At 38.6% G+C, this 14,679-nt stretch overlaps 1 protein-coding gene across 3 annotated transcripts in view; it reads left to right on the top strand.

Moving 5' to 3' along the window:
- Positions 1-501: 501 nt before the first annotated feature.
- ZFPM2 (zinc finger protein, FOG family member 2) overlaps positions 502-14,679 on the top strand; it is a 309,751-nt gene continuing 295,573 nt past the window's right edge. For all 3 annotated transcript variants that reach the window (XM_418380.8, XM_040689674.2, XM_040689675.2), the window contains exon 1: positions 502-773. In XM_418380.8, coding sequence (XP_418380.4) covers positions 734-773 — 40 coding nt within the window. In that variant the 5' untranslated portion in view covers positions 502-733. The remainder of the gene's footprint in view (positions 774-14,679) is intronic.

Here is a 14,679-nt window from a genome sequence, read left to right on the forward strand (position 1 = left end):
GGGAGGAAGCATCTGCCCTTCCGACGGGCAGCGCTGCGAGGCGCGAAGCACCCGGCTCTGCGGACGCCCCGTGAGGGCTGCGCGGCTGTGACGGAGTTTCTTCCGTCGTTCCCTCTCCGGAAAGTTACAGCCCGCAGCCTCGACAGCGCCGGGACATCCGTAGCCTCCCGCACCCGGAGGCGTGAGGCGAACCGCATGCGGACCCGTCTCCGGGAGCAGCCGCTGCCCGTCAGGGCTGACGGACAAACCCCCTCATTCCGCCCCCCCCCGTCCCGGAAAGCCCCTCCCTCGCCCCCTCCCTCGCCGCCACCTCCCGCCGCCCGTCAGTCGGAGCGGAGCGCGGCGCGGGGAGCGGAGGCGGCGCGGCAACGGCAGAGAGCGGGCGAGAGAGGGAGAGAGAGAGCGAGGAGCCGGCTCTCCCCTCCCTCCCTCTCTCCCTCCTTCCTTCCTCCTCTCCCTCCCTCCCTCCCTCCCTCGCTCCTTCCCCCCCCCCCCCCCCCTCCCTCCCTCCGCTCTCTCTGCCGCTCTCTCCCCCTCGTTCTCGCTCTCCCCGTTCCTCTTCCCTTCTCCACACGCGCTCTTCCCCTCTCCCCGCTCCTCCGCGGTCTCACTCGTCGTTTCGGGGCGGCCGCGGCCCCTCGATGAGCGCCGTCTGTTGATCTGTCACCGCCCTCAGCCGTCCCTCCCCGCTCCGCTCCGTACCTGGGGCGAGGCAGGAGCGGCCGCCGGCAGCATGTCCCGCAGGAAGCAGAGCAAACCCCGGCAGATCAAACGTAAGTTTCCGGAGGGGGGCTCCCTCCAACGCACTTCTGTTTACCTCGCGCTCGGGAGGCGGCACGGAGCTGGCTGCGGGGAGCGCCGGGTCCGGAGCGCCCGAACTTTGCCGGGAGCTGAGGAGCGGGGAAGGGGCGGAGGGCTGGAGCCGCTCGGCGCGGGGCGATCGACCCCTCGCTCTCCCGTTTCGTGCTCCTTTGGAGCCGCCGGTGCCTCCCCCTCGTCTCTTCGAACTCCGAGTTTGGGAGCGCGATCGCTCCCGGTTTGCGCTCCAAGTTGAGCTTAGCGCCGGCAAAGCAGCGAACGGCGCTTGGCGGGCACCGCGCCGCTCGGTAACTTTGCGCGCGTGCGGTGCGCGCAGCTCCGCGCCGCTCCCGCGTGCTTTGCGGGGAACGAAGGAGGCGAGGAAGTTCCCGCGGCGCCCCGGGCAGCGCCGCGCCGTGCGGGGCCCCACGCGCGCTCCGTGGCCGCGCCGCCCGCGTTCCCCCCGGGCGCGCCCCGCAGCTCCGGGACTGCTTCGGGAGTCCGTGCCGAGGAACAGGTGTGTGCCTGCCGGAGGCTCGTGCTGGGAGATCCTCTGCCTGGCGAGGCTCATGGCTCACTTCTCGCCCGTGACGCACGGCAGTCCCAACTTTATGAACTTTTCTTTAGTTATTCCGCCGAACGAGTGTAGCGGTCGGGACTCGGTTAAGTCTCAGGCGTTCCGAAAAGAGGCACTGTAAATTTATTTATTTGTTCTAAAATCGGTGGCACTGACCCGGTATATTTTCACTGATGATCTGCGTTACAGAACCCCATTCAAAGTAACTGTCATGGGACGTGGAGGAGCTCTTTGAGTACTGTTATCCTCACTGATTTCTGACTTCAGAACGCTTATTAATAGCCCACTCCGCGTGGGATGTGTATTGAATTGACGAAGTGATTTAGTAAAGAGGAAAATAAGCGTCTTGAATGAGATGGGTCGCTATAAAGAGTTCGAATAGTATTGGCTGAGCATCTGCTCTGTAGAGACTCCCTGTTACAATCTGTCACTTGATAAATACAAACAATCAGCACTGGTACAAACCCAGCTTTCAGCTTCCAGGAGCAGCCTAATGACTGAAACTTTGTGACATATTTGAAAGTTGGGTATCAATTTGAGATCCAGGAAACTTTCATTTACTTCCGATGTTGACGTTCCCAGATAAATACACCATGTGCTTTTAAACTTCTGCCTATTTTATTTACTATGCATCTCAATGGGGTATTTGATTATTATTTTTTTAATCATGCATTTTTATGTGATATAATTATGGAAATTATTTAGGAAGACTTTCTAGTCCATAATCAGTATCTTGATTGTTAATAAATAATATTAATTGATTGTTGGCACAGAGAGCATCTGACGGTCTTTCTGTATACTTTATCATCTTCATTTAACTGTCTCTTCCTCATGGTGGCTGAAGAGTGCTTGGAGGGGTTTTAAGGTATTGTACTGCGGGTACAAATCACAGAGCATTCTGTGGCTTTTTTTGGCACAGTGTGCTGAGGTGATAAAATGAAAAATGTTTCCATAATCCAGCACAATATAGCGGGTTGCGTTTGTATGCTCTCATATGTGCAACACTGAATGTGTCTAAAAGTGAATGTAGAATGTGTGTGATTATACTTGGACATGAAGATGTTTTCAAGAAAATCTTCATTTTTACATTGCATAAATTAGAGGGTATTTACATTGACAAGGGGAAGTAAAACAAGGTCAGGAGGAGTTGGAGGACAAATTATGTAGCATAATCCTTCTGATGATAGTTCTGGAGATGTCTGTGGGGGGTACTTCAGCATAGCTGTAAAGTAATTCTGGTTCCAATCAGCCAGTGTGCACTGCAGAGCTTTCTGCTACTATTTGGCCAGCCATGAGTGTATTGCTCTGATGAAGAAGTTCTGTTGTGGTGCAATTCAATCTTTATTAAGACATTTTTAGATTCTGATATTTAAATCAAGCCATGTAGTGCTTCAGGCGTAAATAAGTCAACTTTCAAGGATTTTTTGGTACATGAATATAAAATAGTCAATAAAATAACGGAACGACTGACAAGACTAAACTACTGCTTTTAAGTTTGAAAACTCTTTGGTTTGTGAACAAAACCCCAAAGTATTGCTGATAAAGCACGCACAATTTAGAAACTCTGTGACAAGCAAGAAGTCAGCTTACGCTGGAAACTCTGAAGACAGTCAATTTAAAGGACAAAAAGGTTGTTGGGCACAGTTTTTTTTCTTTTACTGCATACAGTTCTCTGCTATCTAAAATTGTGATTTATGCAGTATTTTAATATTTTGCTTATTCTTTCCCCTTGGGTGCTCTCTGGGCAGCGATAAAAAGGCGACGCTGAAAGAGCACCATTAATTTGCTCTGATGACTGGCCAGATAAGGGGAGATAATGGGAAAGATAAGCGGAGAAGATATACCATCAGAAACCCGATTATTACCATTAAAATTCCAGCCCAGCAATCTGCAGAAGCCTGATAATTCCTTCTCCGTTTCCACCACTTTGGATGATAAGGCAAAAAATAGTCACTCAGTGCTCCTTGATTAGACTGCCTGGATTTCCTGATAATACAGTGATAAATTATGTATTTTGCCCCAATGTTTTGTCCCAAAAAATTCAGATTCTTTCATTTCCAGCTCTGTGTTTTTTTTCCCCTACTCTCAGCCCCCAAAAAACAACCGAGAAAACCCACCGAAGCCCCCCTCTCCTGAGCTATTATTGTAATCCCAGTTTGATAAAAAGCACTGATAGGCTAGGAGGTGTTTTGTATGGGAGACCCATATCAATGTTATCAGCCCATCTCACTGCACCAGCTGCTAGCTGTTGTTGTTTTTAGCCTTATCACCTCCTGCCAATATGCCAATAAATTGCCCAGATTGTTCTCCATTCTGTGGCTGCGCTGCAAAATTTATGACAGAAATGATGATTTTTTTTTTTACCAGTGCATTTCTTTATGATTAGCAAATATGTTGTGTGTGCAGTTTTATTGCTATTTTCTTGTTCCTCATGCAGTTGTCTGTACTCTAGTAATGTGTTTACTGACCTGCATGTCCCCAACTTCAGTCACGCTTAAGTACTGTACTGTGGTTTAAAGATGGGGAAGAGATGAATTGCTAAAATATTTTTTGATTTGTATTTATTTTAACATATTTTAAACGTTATTATTATTATTATTTTAAATAAGGTGCTCTGTTTGTTAAATATTTGAAGAAATTCCTAAGGATCTCCTTTCTTTTCTTTGCCTTTTTTTTTTTTTTCCCTTCTGTCCCCCCCTTCCTGTATACAGCACCCCCCCCTCCCATGGTCACGTTCTACAAAGAGAATCTTTTTGATGTGTCAGTGAGATAGTTTGGGATGTAACTTTGGTACTGATATGTAATTTATATAACGTAAAGAATATTTAGTGTAAATTGGTTTTGAATTCTCTGTTAGGAGTAGAAGGAATACTGATGAACATTGGAGCTTGAAATTACATCTGCTGTGTAAATGTTTTGTAAGTGAAATGTTGCTTCTAAAGAGAAGTTGGGCTACAATTCACCATGTCAACGCCTCTTCAAGAAGTTTGTATTAATTTTCAATGAAGGAACTGCCTGTACAGTCTTTAAAACACTTCTTAACGCGTATATATTTAAAAGGAAAAAGCTCAGCATCCGAATTCTTAAGCTCTCAACCCATGCTTTATTATATTGCATTCTTCGATACATAATTTTTTAACTCTCTCATTATATGCATGCTTTTAAATGCGAACGCTGTTTTTAAAATAATCTTTGCCTTTTACCTAATATCAATAGTGGAGTAATATTAAACACAAATGTTCTTTTCTATATTGTGTTGAGTTTCAGTTTTCTTCTGACAGTACAATAAATTTCAAGTATGTAGTCAAGATAGCCACTTTCCTATTCTTACACTGTCAGTGGTTTTCATAAGTATTGAAACAGTTTAATACAATGCTTTCTTTCGTAAAATGCCAGTTCACGAAAACCTTGTGGTGTTTTTCTTGCGTGACAAATATAAAAATAAGTTTGTCTTTTCAAAAGCAAATTTAGGTTTATTGTTTGGGGAAGACAGCCCTTCTACTTGTTGCCTTTAAAATGAAGTCATCCGAAAATATTTATCTTAAGCTCTTTTCCTTTATGACTTTTTTTTTGTGCTCCTGCCTGACAAGAGATATATTATCAAAGTTCATTCCTGGATGTCATCTCTATTTTTTTTTTGTGCGTTAGAGTCCATAATGACTACTCTCCTGCAATTAAAAATCTGTGTTCTTATATCAGTGATAGAGTACTGCAAAATAAAATTCACTGCTTAGAGAAGTTTTGCAGTTGCTATTAATTACAGAAAAAAGACGTGAAGAAATTTTCTGTGATTGTGTGTAACTGCATTTGCTCACTTTTCTTTTTTTCAGGAATGGAATCCACATGTAGAGACCAAAAAAATATTTATTTTGTTTTAAGTGATTGGAAATGTGTAGAGAAGAGGCTCGTAAATCATTCTTTGGAGTTTAGTAAGTTTAATAGAAGCATTAGTACGCGCACACTGATGCGTTGTCACTGAGCTCCGGTAGGTTTGTGTGTAGGTGTTTGGCTTAGAAACAGAACCGAGGGGTGAGAATTTTTTGCTTTTTGCCTCTCCTATAGAATTCCCAGTTAACATGAAATACAACAGAAGGGTAGCTGTAACGTCTCATTGCAAAAGTAGGGTAGGAAATAAAGTATTTTGTATCTTTACCTTTTAAAAATAAATAAAACATTCTTTTTTTTCTCTGACAGAGTTTCACTTTGCGCTCTCCTTTAAATTACACTGTACTGTATTGAAGGCACTTACAGTGCTTTCAGTTTAATCAAAGCAGAGCACAAGGTAAGCAGCTGCCTGTACCTCTTGAGTATGAATCATGAATGATGATTTTTACTTTTCTGAGACTGAGTGCTAACTCTTTGCAAGCAATTTATCATTATGTTGCAAGATATTAATACCACATGTTAAAATAGCACTTACATTTACAGTCTTGTATTAATGCAAATATATGTATTTTTAGACATTCAGATGAGATGTAAAATAGTGCAATTGAATCTCTTTAGGTTTTTTTTTGTTTTCACTAGTTCATATTTTTGTAAGCTGTATAGTAGCTAACACAAAGATTCATACAGTGCTCAGTGTAATAAAGTGAGGAGGAAACCAAGCTAGCCATCAGCGGTGCCAATTATTTCCATGAAATATAAAATATATTTCATCAGTACTGCAGGAGTAGCTTACAAATAATGAAAGTTGCTGTGAAGTCATATTGTTTACCTGGAAAAGCAGATCTCTGAGCAAAAATACCATTTCTTAAGTCAGAAGGAAATTGTTCTGCTTCGGTTGGTAATATGACCAGAGCAAGTTATGAGATGGGCAGGATTTATTTTATTTTTTTAAGAAAAAAAGGAGTTGTTTTTTTTAATGTTATGCACTTAAGATTTACGTGTCTTTTGTGATGTGTTCCTAAAGAGGGAAAAGAAAGAATCTGAGAGGTTCTTGAAGAGATATTTTAACAGTATCTACTTCTCAAATTTAGGTCCTGGGCTGTCAGTCTCACACAAAGACGTAACTGCTGTCAGTACAAATACAGCCTGTAAATTAAGAAGTTCTTTAATTTCTACAGTTTTGCATTTAAGGTTGTAATCTTCACACTGAGACTTTCACCTGTTTTTGGTTTTTTGTTGTTGTTTTTCTCCATTTGAATGAGGGATCACATAGGCTTCCTACTTGATAAATGTTTGTTTGTGACGTTTAATCAGAATCAAATCCCGCATTATTAGTAGTCTTTGTAAGCTTTTTTGCACTGCGTTCTTTAACAGTGCTTTTAAGTAGCCTATGTTAAAGGCGCCAGTCCGTAGCATTTTGCCGAACTTCTACTATGGATTTTGAAGTTTATTTTTCTTATTTGTATGCAGATGAAAAGATTTAATTAAAATAATAGATGAGGATTGTGAAACTACTGTGCTTGAGAAAGGGATATACCACTTTAAAAGGTATTAGCATAAAGATATAGCACATTTGTTTATTATGTTTCAAAATCAGCTGCTAGTATCTCTGCCACAGGTAACAATTGACTTTTCAGGCTTCAAGTTAATAGCCTTGTCTCTTGCTTGTAGGGATCAATATTAGTATTAATTAATCACCATTATCAGCCCTAGGATCTGGTTCTATTTGTTGTTACATCAGCAAAATATCAATATAGAAAGTGGACTCTCTGATCGTCATGGCAACTTCATCTCTTGGGTCAAAGAAAGTTTATCTTATCTGTGCATGGAGAGTGGCAAACTGTTTAGGGATCTAGTTTGAACTCTAAGAACATCGATTTAGTTTTTGTTTGTGAATAGAGGCTGAATTCCAATCACAAGGGATAGGTAAGATTTAAATATTAATGCCCACAGGCTTGTCTGAGAGGGTGTCATTACCATTACTGTCGGATTGTCTTTTTGAGATGACACAACCGTAGAGGAGAATTGTATAGTCAGGATTACTTAAAGCTTAGTAATTTGGGCGTTGGATAAACAGGTTATAAAGTGAAAGTATGGAAATTCTACAGTATTTATGCAGTAATATTTCTTCTCCTGTGCAATGTATGGTTGGGATTTCTTCCACTTAAATAGAATTAAGTGTAGAACCAGCTCAGAAGCACATTCCTTCTACCAACTCACATTCTACATATTTTATTATGCATTCTCCCTTAAAAGACTTCTCAAACAAGTATCTGGAAAGTCAAAAGAAATAGCATCAGTGTTCTATTCACTCCTGAATTAATGCCAGTCAGACATCATGGAAACTGTGCATGCAACAGTCTGGTTAATTATTTTTGAGTCTTGTAAGCTGATGCAATCATCTCCCAAGCTTTGTGACAATAAAATATAAATAATACTGTATTATTGTGCTGTAGTATCCTTCTATATTCTTAAGTGCCTACTAAGAGTCTTGTTAGTAGACAATGCAGATGAGACTTCTGAGCGCATATATCTAGTCATAGTATGTTGAATCTTGTTCTGAGGGCTTGGAAGACAATGATTAAAAGTACAATTTTCTCTTTGGGGAGGAAGTGCACTTTTTTTACCCAGTTGTTTGTGAATGTTTTATACATACATTGATTTGTTTGATAGCTCCTTAGGACACGCTGTATTTGAGACAAAGATTAAGAGTATCAATATACTTGCCTTCTAGTTATTGGCTGAATAGGATTTTTTTTTCTTTTTATTCCTAGAATGTGAATTAACAACAACAACAAAAAAAAGTAAAATAAAAAAATCTTTCTTATTCAGTGATAATACAGGTAAAGTACTGTTTTGCGGAATGAAAATACTATAAGAGCAATTCAACACATTTGCAGTATTGAAGATGAGTTCTTGCAGAAAATACAGAAAAGCAGCCAAACAAAACCCAAACACATGCATAAAGCTTGTTCTGTAGAAGGAATCAGTTCTCGGTATTGACATTTCTCATTGATTATTCAGTTTCATCTAATGCTTTGAAAGGGTAATGCCATCATGAGTTGGTAACAGATGCGGGTGGTTGTCACAGTAGATTTTTCTTCTTTAGAAAAGGAAAAGGGATTTAGTTTAATATAAAGATGTACAGCCTTAAGTTATATTTTAATAGTTTCTAATATTGTCTGTGTAATCACATCTGTGAAATAGAGTTTGTATAATTTAAAAACACGATAAGCAAAAAATGTTTCTGTCTTCCTGTTACAGATGTTGAATAAATTTTATCCTGGTGATTTTCCGTCTATCTTCTTATTTTTCTCTTGTCCCAAATTTCCTGTGCTGAAGAAACGTGTTACGTAAGATTGTCACCCTTTGCAAATGCTAGTAATTTGTTTTGAAGAATTAGCTAGGATTTCAAAACATGTTTAGGAGGTGGCATTTTTAGTAGTAATCCTCCGAAACCTTTAAGGAACTAATTCGGTATTAAGTTTATCTATTTGATCTTTATATTCACGCAAATTTTAACTGCAAATGTGTAAATAAAGCAAGAGCGTGACAAATACTGTTCTCACTCTTAAGTACTACTGTCTAGTTTTTGTAGAACTTTTACAATAAAGGTTAGTTCAATTACAGTAGGTTTATAAAATAGATAGAAGTTACTAATAACCTACTGAAAATAACACTGCTTTAGTAATTATTGAATTACTCTGACATCTTTTCATAAGCTCTTCTCATACCTTACTCTTTGCACTCACATAGATGAGTTAGAGTGATGTTGCTTTACTCTTCCAAACGACAAGATTTGAAGCTTTCAGTCTGAGAGTAGCTGGTGTAACTGTGTGTCACATGCTGGTTTTACTGTACTCGGTCTTTTTACCTTAGATTCAGTGCAGCAGAGTATAGTAAAAAAAAAAATTTTTGAACCTGTACACTTTTCTAATGAATAAAGCATTAATATCAACTACAGTAAAATATCATAACATTTTTCGTGTTAGTGGATTTTCCATCTATCTAATCCTTTATTGAATGGTATAATAATATATATTTTAAACTTCGGGTTCACACACTCTTAATTAAAAAATATACTTTCAGCAAACATGAAAATAATTGTGGGATAAGGATTTAAAAATGCATACATCCACAATTGGTATATGAGGGTTTGTATATAAAATCATAATGTAGCATGAAAGAGGAGCCAAGTTTGTATTTAAACATTTTCATCATGTTTAAAGGAATTCCATGGTTGAGATTTTGTCCCCCCCTCCCTCCCTGCCCCCCCCCCCCCGTGCTTGCTCCTTCTCTTATTATCTACAAAAAGTGGAAGTCTATATATTTTTGTGGTAAAAATGATACCAAAAATGTAATTACTTTTTAAACACACTTGCAGTTATTATTGAAAAGTGATTTTTAATGAGAACAGATTGAATTATACTGTAAAACACAAAATTCCTCATAGACCCAAATATGGTGAGAGATGTCTTTTTGTGTGTCTATTGTGAAGATTTTCTCTGCTGAAATGGAATAATCTTGAAAATACTTTTTCAGATGATATATGGAGGTGTTCATTTAGGTTGAGAAGAAATTCTGTAGAGGCTGATATTATTTTTACTTCTGTAGTTGCAGCGCAAGCCTCAAAGGAAGTACTGTGATTTACTCCTGTAATGGGGATCATCATTAGAACTGCTATTTAAAACTTTTTATACTTCTGTTATCGAGTAGAAAGATTAGTGTTTGTAAGATATCCAGAAAAAAATTGCAAAGCAATTGTGAAATCTAATTTGAAATTGTGTATATTCTGTAGATTTTGTCTTCACTTCTCACTTTCACATTCAGGCTTAATGTTAGGTGGTTTTAAAGATCTTGTCTCTGAAAAGTTGTGAAGAAGTACACCAAGGACTTTCCTAATATATTTTATGCAGCTTTGTGAATTGAACTGCGATGCAGTTGTGAAACCAATGAAGACGATGACAGAAGTATAAAAGGTTGAGTAGTTTTGAAAAAAGAATTACCATCACTCCTTCCCACCTTCGAAAGTTACTATCTTCAGTTAATAAATGTGCGTGGCAAAGACTGCAACTTTCTTGGAAGCAATATCAAATCATTTTTGAAAGCTTTCATTCAGACTGGGATTTGTATCATGTCTGCTAATTGTACGTCAGCCATTTCAGAAGGGACGTGGTCAAAATGTTGTAGCTTTGTAGAAGGAAAAATAAAAATAAAAAAATTGTGACTGTAGCCATAGAGTTACTGGTGTTTGGGGCATGTTTAATGCATGAAGTGTTCATGTGAACAATCATAGAGTGGAATTGAATAACACAGTGTATATGGATAGGATGGAGTACCTCTGAGAGGCCCTCAGTTTGCAAATAACTTCATTTTCCAAGAAATTGATCACTTTTTGATGCAAATGCATGTATAGATTTCTACTTAAAATAATAATAATAATAATGTGTGCTAGTCATTCAAAAATGCATGATATTTCAGTGAACACTGAAAAATTTAAGAAATGAGAAAAATCTAAAATATTTGACAGTTTATCTGGGAAAAAATATTAGCTAGTTGCTAAAAATACAAGTGCACTTCTTAACAATGTGCATCTTGGACAAACAGACGCATATTTTGTCATCAAGTTACTTAAGCTTCTGAAGTCAGGGCTACAACTGGGTCAGATGATAAGATGAGCACAACAGAAAAACGAAGAGTGGCTCTGATAAAAACTGATTGATTGATGTCTGGCTTCCCCACCATCACAAGCAGTTGACAGTTAGTTTGGGATCAGATGATTTGGCTTTTGCGATAGAAGATGGGGCCTGGTAGGCAAGTCTGAAGGACAAAAAGGTCGGTTTCTGTGTAGTGTCAGGCAGTGCTGGGTTCCCACAAGGTGGGGTATTGGATTATGCTTTTCTTCAGCTACAAGACTTAACTTTTCATGGTCTATTGAAAGGCCAAGTAATCTGGTCAGTATTAATACAAAAATAAGGCTGTATGTTGTGAGAGAAAGCAGTGAAAGCAGAGGGAGTATGCTTGCTGGACAAGTGAATTACATAAATGAACTATTTGTTGATATTTAGTTAAAGCATCTTAGTTTAAAGAATTATGATTATAGATCATAAACTGATTTGAAAAAAAAAATGTTTTCTACTTGTAAATTCTTCACTGCAGCTTGAAGAAATGTTTTGTGTTATCTGCTGACGGATTATAATGAAGCATAGTGAAGAAATTAATTTGTTTGTGAAATATTTATTGCTATTCTGTAAGTCATTATTGTAGTAAGAATGTAAGTATTGAATATTGTACTTCATATGGAGAAGTATGTGTTTTTCACTAGATGAAGAGCAGTTAGTGTGGTATACTTGCATACTTTTAATTTATGTGAAGTATATTTTTGTTAACTGGAGATTATTTGTCAATCTGAGACATTAGCATGAACGGCTGAGTTTTAGTTTGTATTTTGTTTGTTTTCTTTTCAGAGCACAATTACAATTACCACTCTCTATATAATAGCCAAAGAAGGGGGAAGAAAAATGTGTAGATGAAAATCAAGACATAATAGCTTTCAAATGAAAAAGATTTTCAATGTAAGCCATGAAAATGTGTACAACTGCCACAGAATTGGAATTTGGACAGCACGGATTTGAATTTAGATTTTTGGTCAGTTGGGTACTCTCTAGAAATCCTTTATAATGTATCGTTTTTCTCTGAGTTTTAAGGGTCAGATCTCCAAAGGACAGTCAGGTCTCAGCTAATGCTGCTGGCTTAATATCAGTAAGATGAATTCTGCAAGGTGCTGTATTGCTGATAGTATAACTGGAATGCAATATGAAAGAACCTGTAGTATAACCTGGAGTGCTACCAGTAATAAGTGATCAGTGTAGGTGAACTGGTGGTTGTTTGAACAGTGATTAGTTATACTTCAAGAAAGGTTGTTTTCTTACTGTCTAATCTCTGAAAGCCTGTTTCATTTAATACATAATAATAATAAAAGGTCTTATACAAGAGAAACAGTTTTATCCCGGATATTTTATACACCTCTTTTGAGGTGTATATTAAAGGTGCATTTTAAAACACAGACTTTAGAATAATAGTTATGCATGCAGATTTTAAACAAGGCTGTAGAAGTGTCTAAGAACTTCTTCAATTTTTATTAATATCCCACTGCATCACGTTAATGTTAGAGCTTTTGTGGGCTTTTATATATAATTAGGCTGGACTCTCAGCTTTATTACGTGTAGTCTGAAATGTGCTGTAGAAGTCCATATATAATTTGCAGATGGTTCAGATTTTCAGGTATGTTACTTTCACAAAGACATTGCATTAGGGAATTAGTGGTGCTTGTATAAATATGTGTTATTACATCTGAAAAAATTTCAGGATGTTACAAGTCTGAAAGAAATGCCTCCAAAAGGTACAAAGAGAACAATAGGACTATTTGATAGAGCAAATTTTTAGCTACCAAACACTATTTTCCCACATGATCACCACTATTAGCTTGGCATTTTTGCTTGTGATGAATTAGAGCCTGTGCGCTGTGCTCACCAAAATCTGAGCCAGTGGAGGTGACTCAGTGTCACCATCACCATTGCTGAAGCACACCATCCACCACCTCCCTGTGCTCACATCCACTGTTTGGTCTCCAGAAACGTTTGGCAAGCATCAGTGAATGACAGTAGGTGCTACTTTTTCCACACAGAGGAACTCAGTGGCATACCGTTGCTCCATATGCACTTCTATGTCAGACACCATTTTGTCAGACAGTTGTATGGCAACAAACTGGTGGGAAGGTTCAACCTCTACTGCCATATCTGCCAACATTGACGTCTGATGTTGTGGGTTAACTAATAAAATAGGAGACTTTACTTTTAGAGCAGCCCTCATACTCCATAAAACTGAAGAGAGCTCTATTTGTTTCAAATATGATACTCATGCCTGATGACAGAGTGTCATCTGCTTTACTCTTCCTCTCCTGTTAGGAAGTTTTACACATCTAGTGTATACAACTGTGAGCAGTTTACTTATACGTTGAAGAAAATTAGGGTGGGTGAATCAAAAAGGGGTGGGGGAGGGTGGGTTGTGGAAGTCATGTATCCAAAATAATCAAGATAATCAATTCTTAAAAATACAGAGTAACAATCAGCTACTTAGACCAGATTGGCTGTGTAATTTTATGGTTAGTTCTGCAGCTTAGGAAATCTCATTCAAGTAGAAGTGTACTTTGGGGATGTTTTGACTGGTCTTATTAGTTTGACATTTATTTTCATATTCTTTTACTATTGGTTCAGAATTTTGACTGTCAGGGAAGGAGGTGAAATTCAGTTCTGAATTCTTATGCCACCAACTAAATTTGTTTTTCACCATTGTCAGATATTAGAAAGTAAACAAGAGAAAAACACTTTGAGTGTTACTCCTGTTAATACTTAAATTGTTTCAAGCCAAATCATTAGTGGCATAGTACACATTACACTAGGCAACACCAGTTTAAGAGAAAGATCATATCTGATTTGCTCTTCTGTACTGTCCTTGAACATGGCAACCCACTTTAGCATTCAGAAAAATATTTTGAGAATATGGATTCATTTGATGGAACTATAAAAATAATTTAAGTTTTGACTTGTAAATTATTTCTAACCAGGCATGGTGTTATGCTAATCTAGTCCCAAATTCTTACAGAATGCAATTTATGAAGTGCGGATCTATGATCTGGATTTTATTTTCAGGGTTAGAAAAAACTCCACATAAATCAGTAATGCGTAATCACGTGTATTAATAAAATATTGTTTTATTGTAAAAACATGATTTTAAAGTGCTGTGCAATTGCATTATCCATTTCCTAGTAGACAGATGTTCATATTACTAAAAGTAACAAGTAGTATTTGGCATCTTTTTAGAAGCTTCACTGTGAAAAAGAAACATACATAGTTCTTTGATGGCAGTTTGAAAAAGTTTACAATAAACTATTTGAATAACTATCTTTATATCTAGTCATAATGGAAACAATTATCTAAATTTAAATTGTCACAAATTAAATAGGATTTTTTATTTTTTTTTTTAACTATGTCTTGCACCTGGGGAGGAATAATTGCATGCATCAGTACAGGTTAGGTGATGACCTGCTGGGGAGGAGCTCTGCAGAGAAGGACCTGGGTATTGGGTGAACATGAACCAGCAGTGTGCCCCTGTGGCCAAAAGGCTAGTGTGGTCCTCCTCCTCTACTCTCTCCTGGTGAGTCCCTGTTTACAATATTGTGTTCGGTTCTGGGCTCCCCAGTTCAAAAAAAAAAAAAAACCACCAAAAACAAGGATCTCCTAGGAGTCCAGCAGATGGCGACAAAGATGACGAAGGGCCTGGAACATCTCCCATGTGCGGAAAGTCTGAGTAACCTGGGTCTGTTCAGCCTAGGGAAGAAAAGACTGAGAGGGGATCTG

This window comes from Gallus gallus, chromosome 2 (genome assembly GCF_016699485.2).
Source record: "Gallus gallus isolate bGalGal1 chromosome 2, bGalGal1.mat.broiler.GRCg7b, whole genome shotgun sequence".
Lineage (NCBI taxonomy): Eukaryota > Metazoa > Chordata > Aves > Galliformes > Phasianidae > Gallus > Gallus gallus.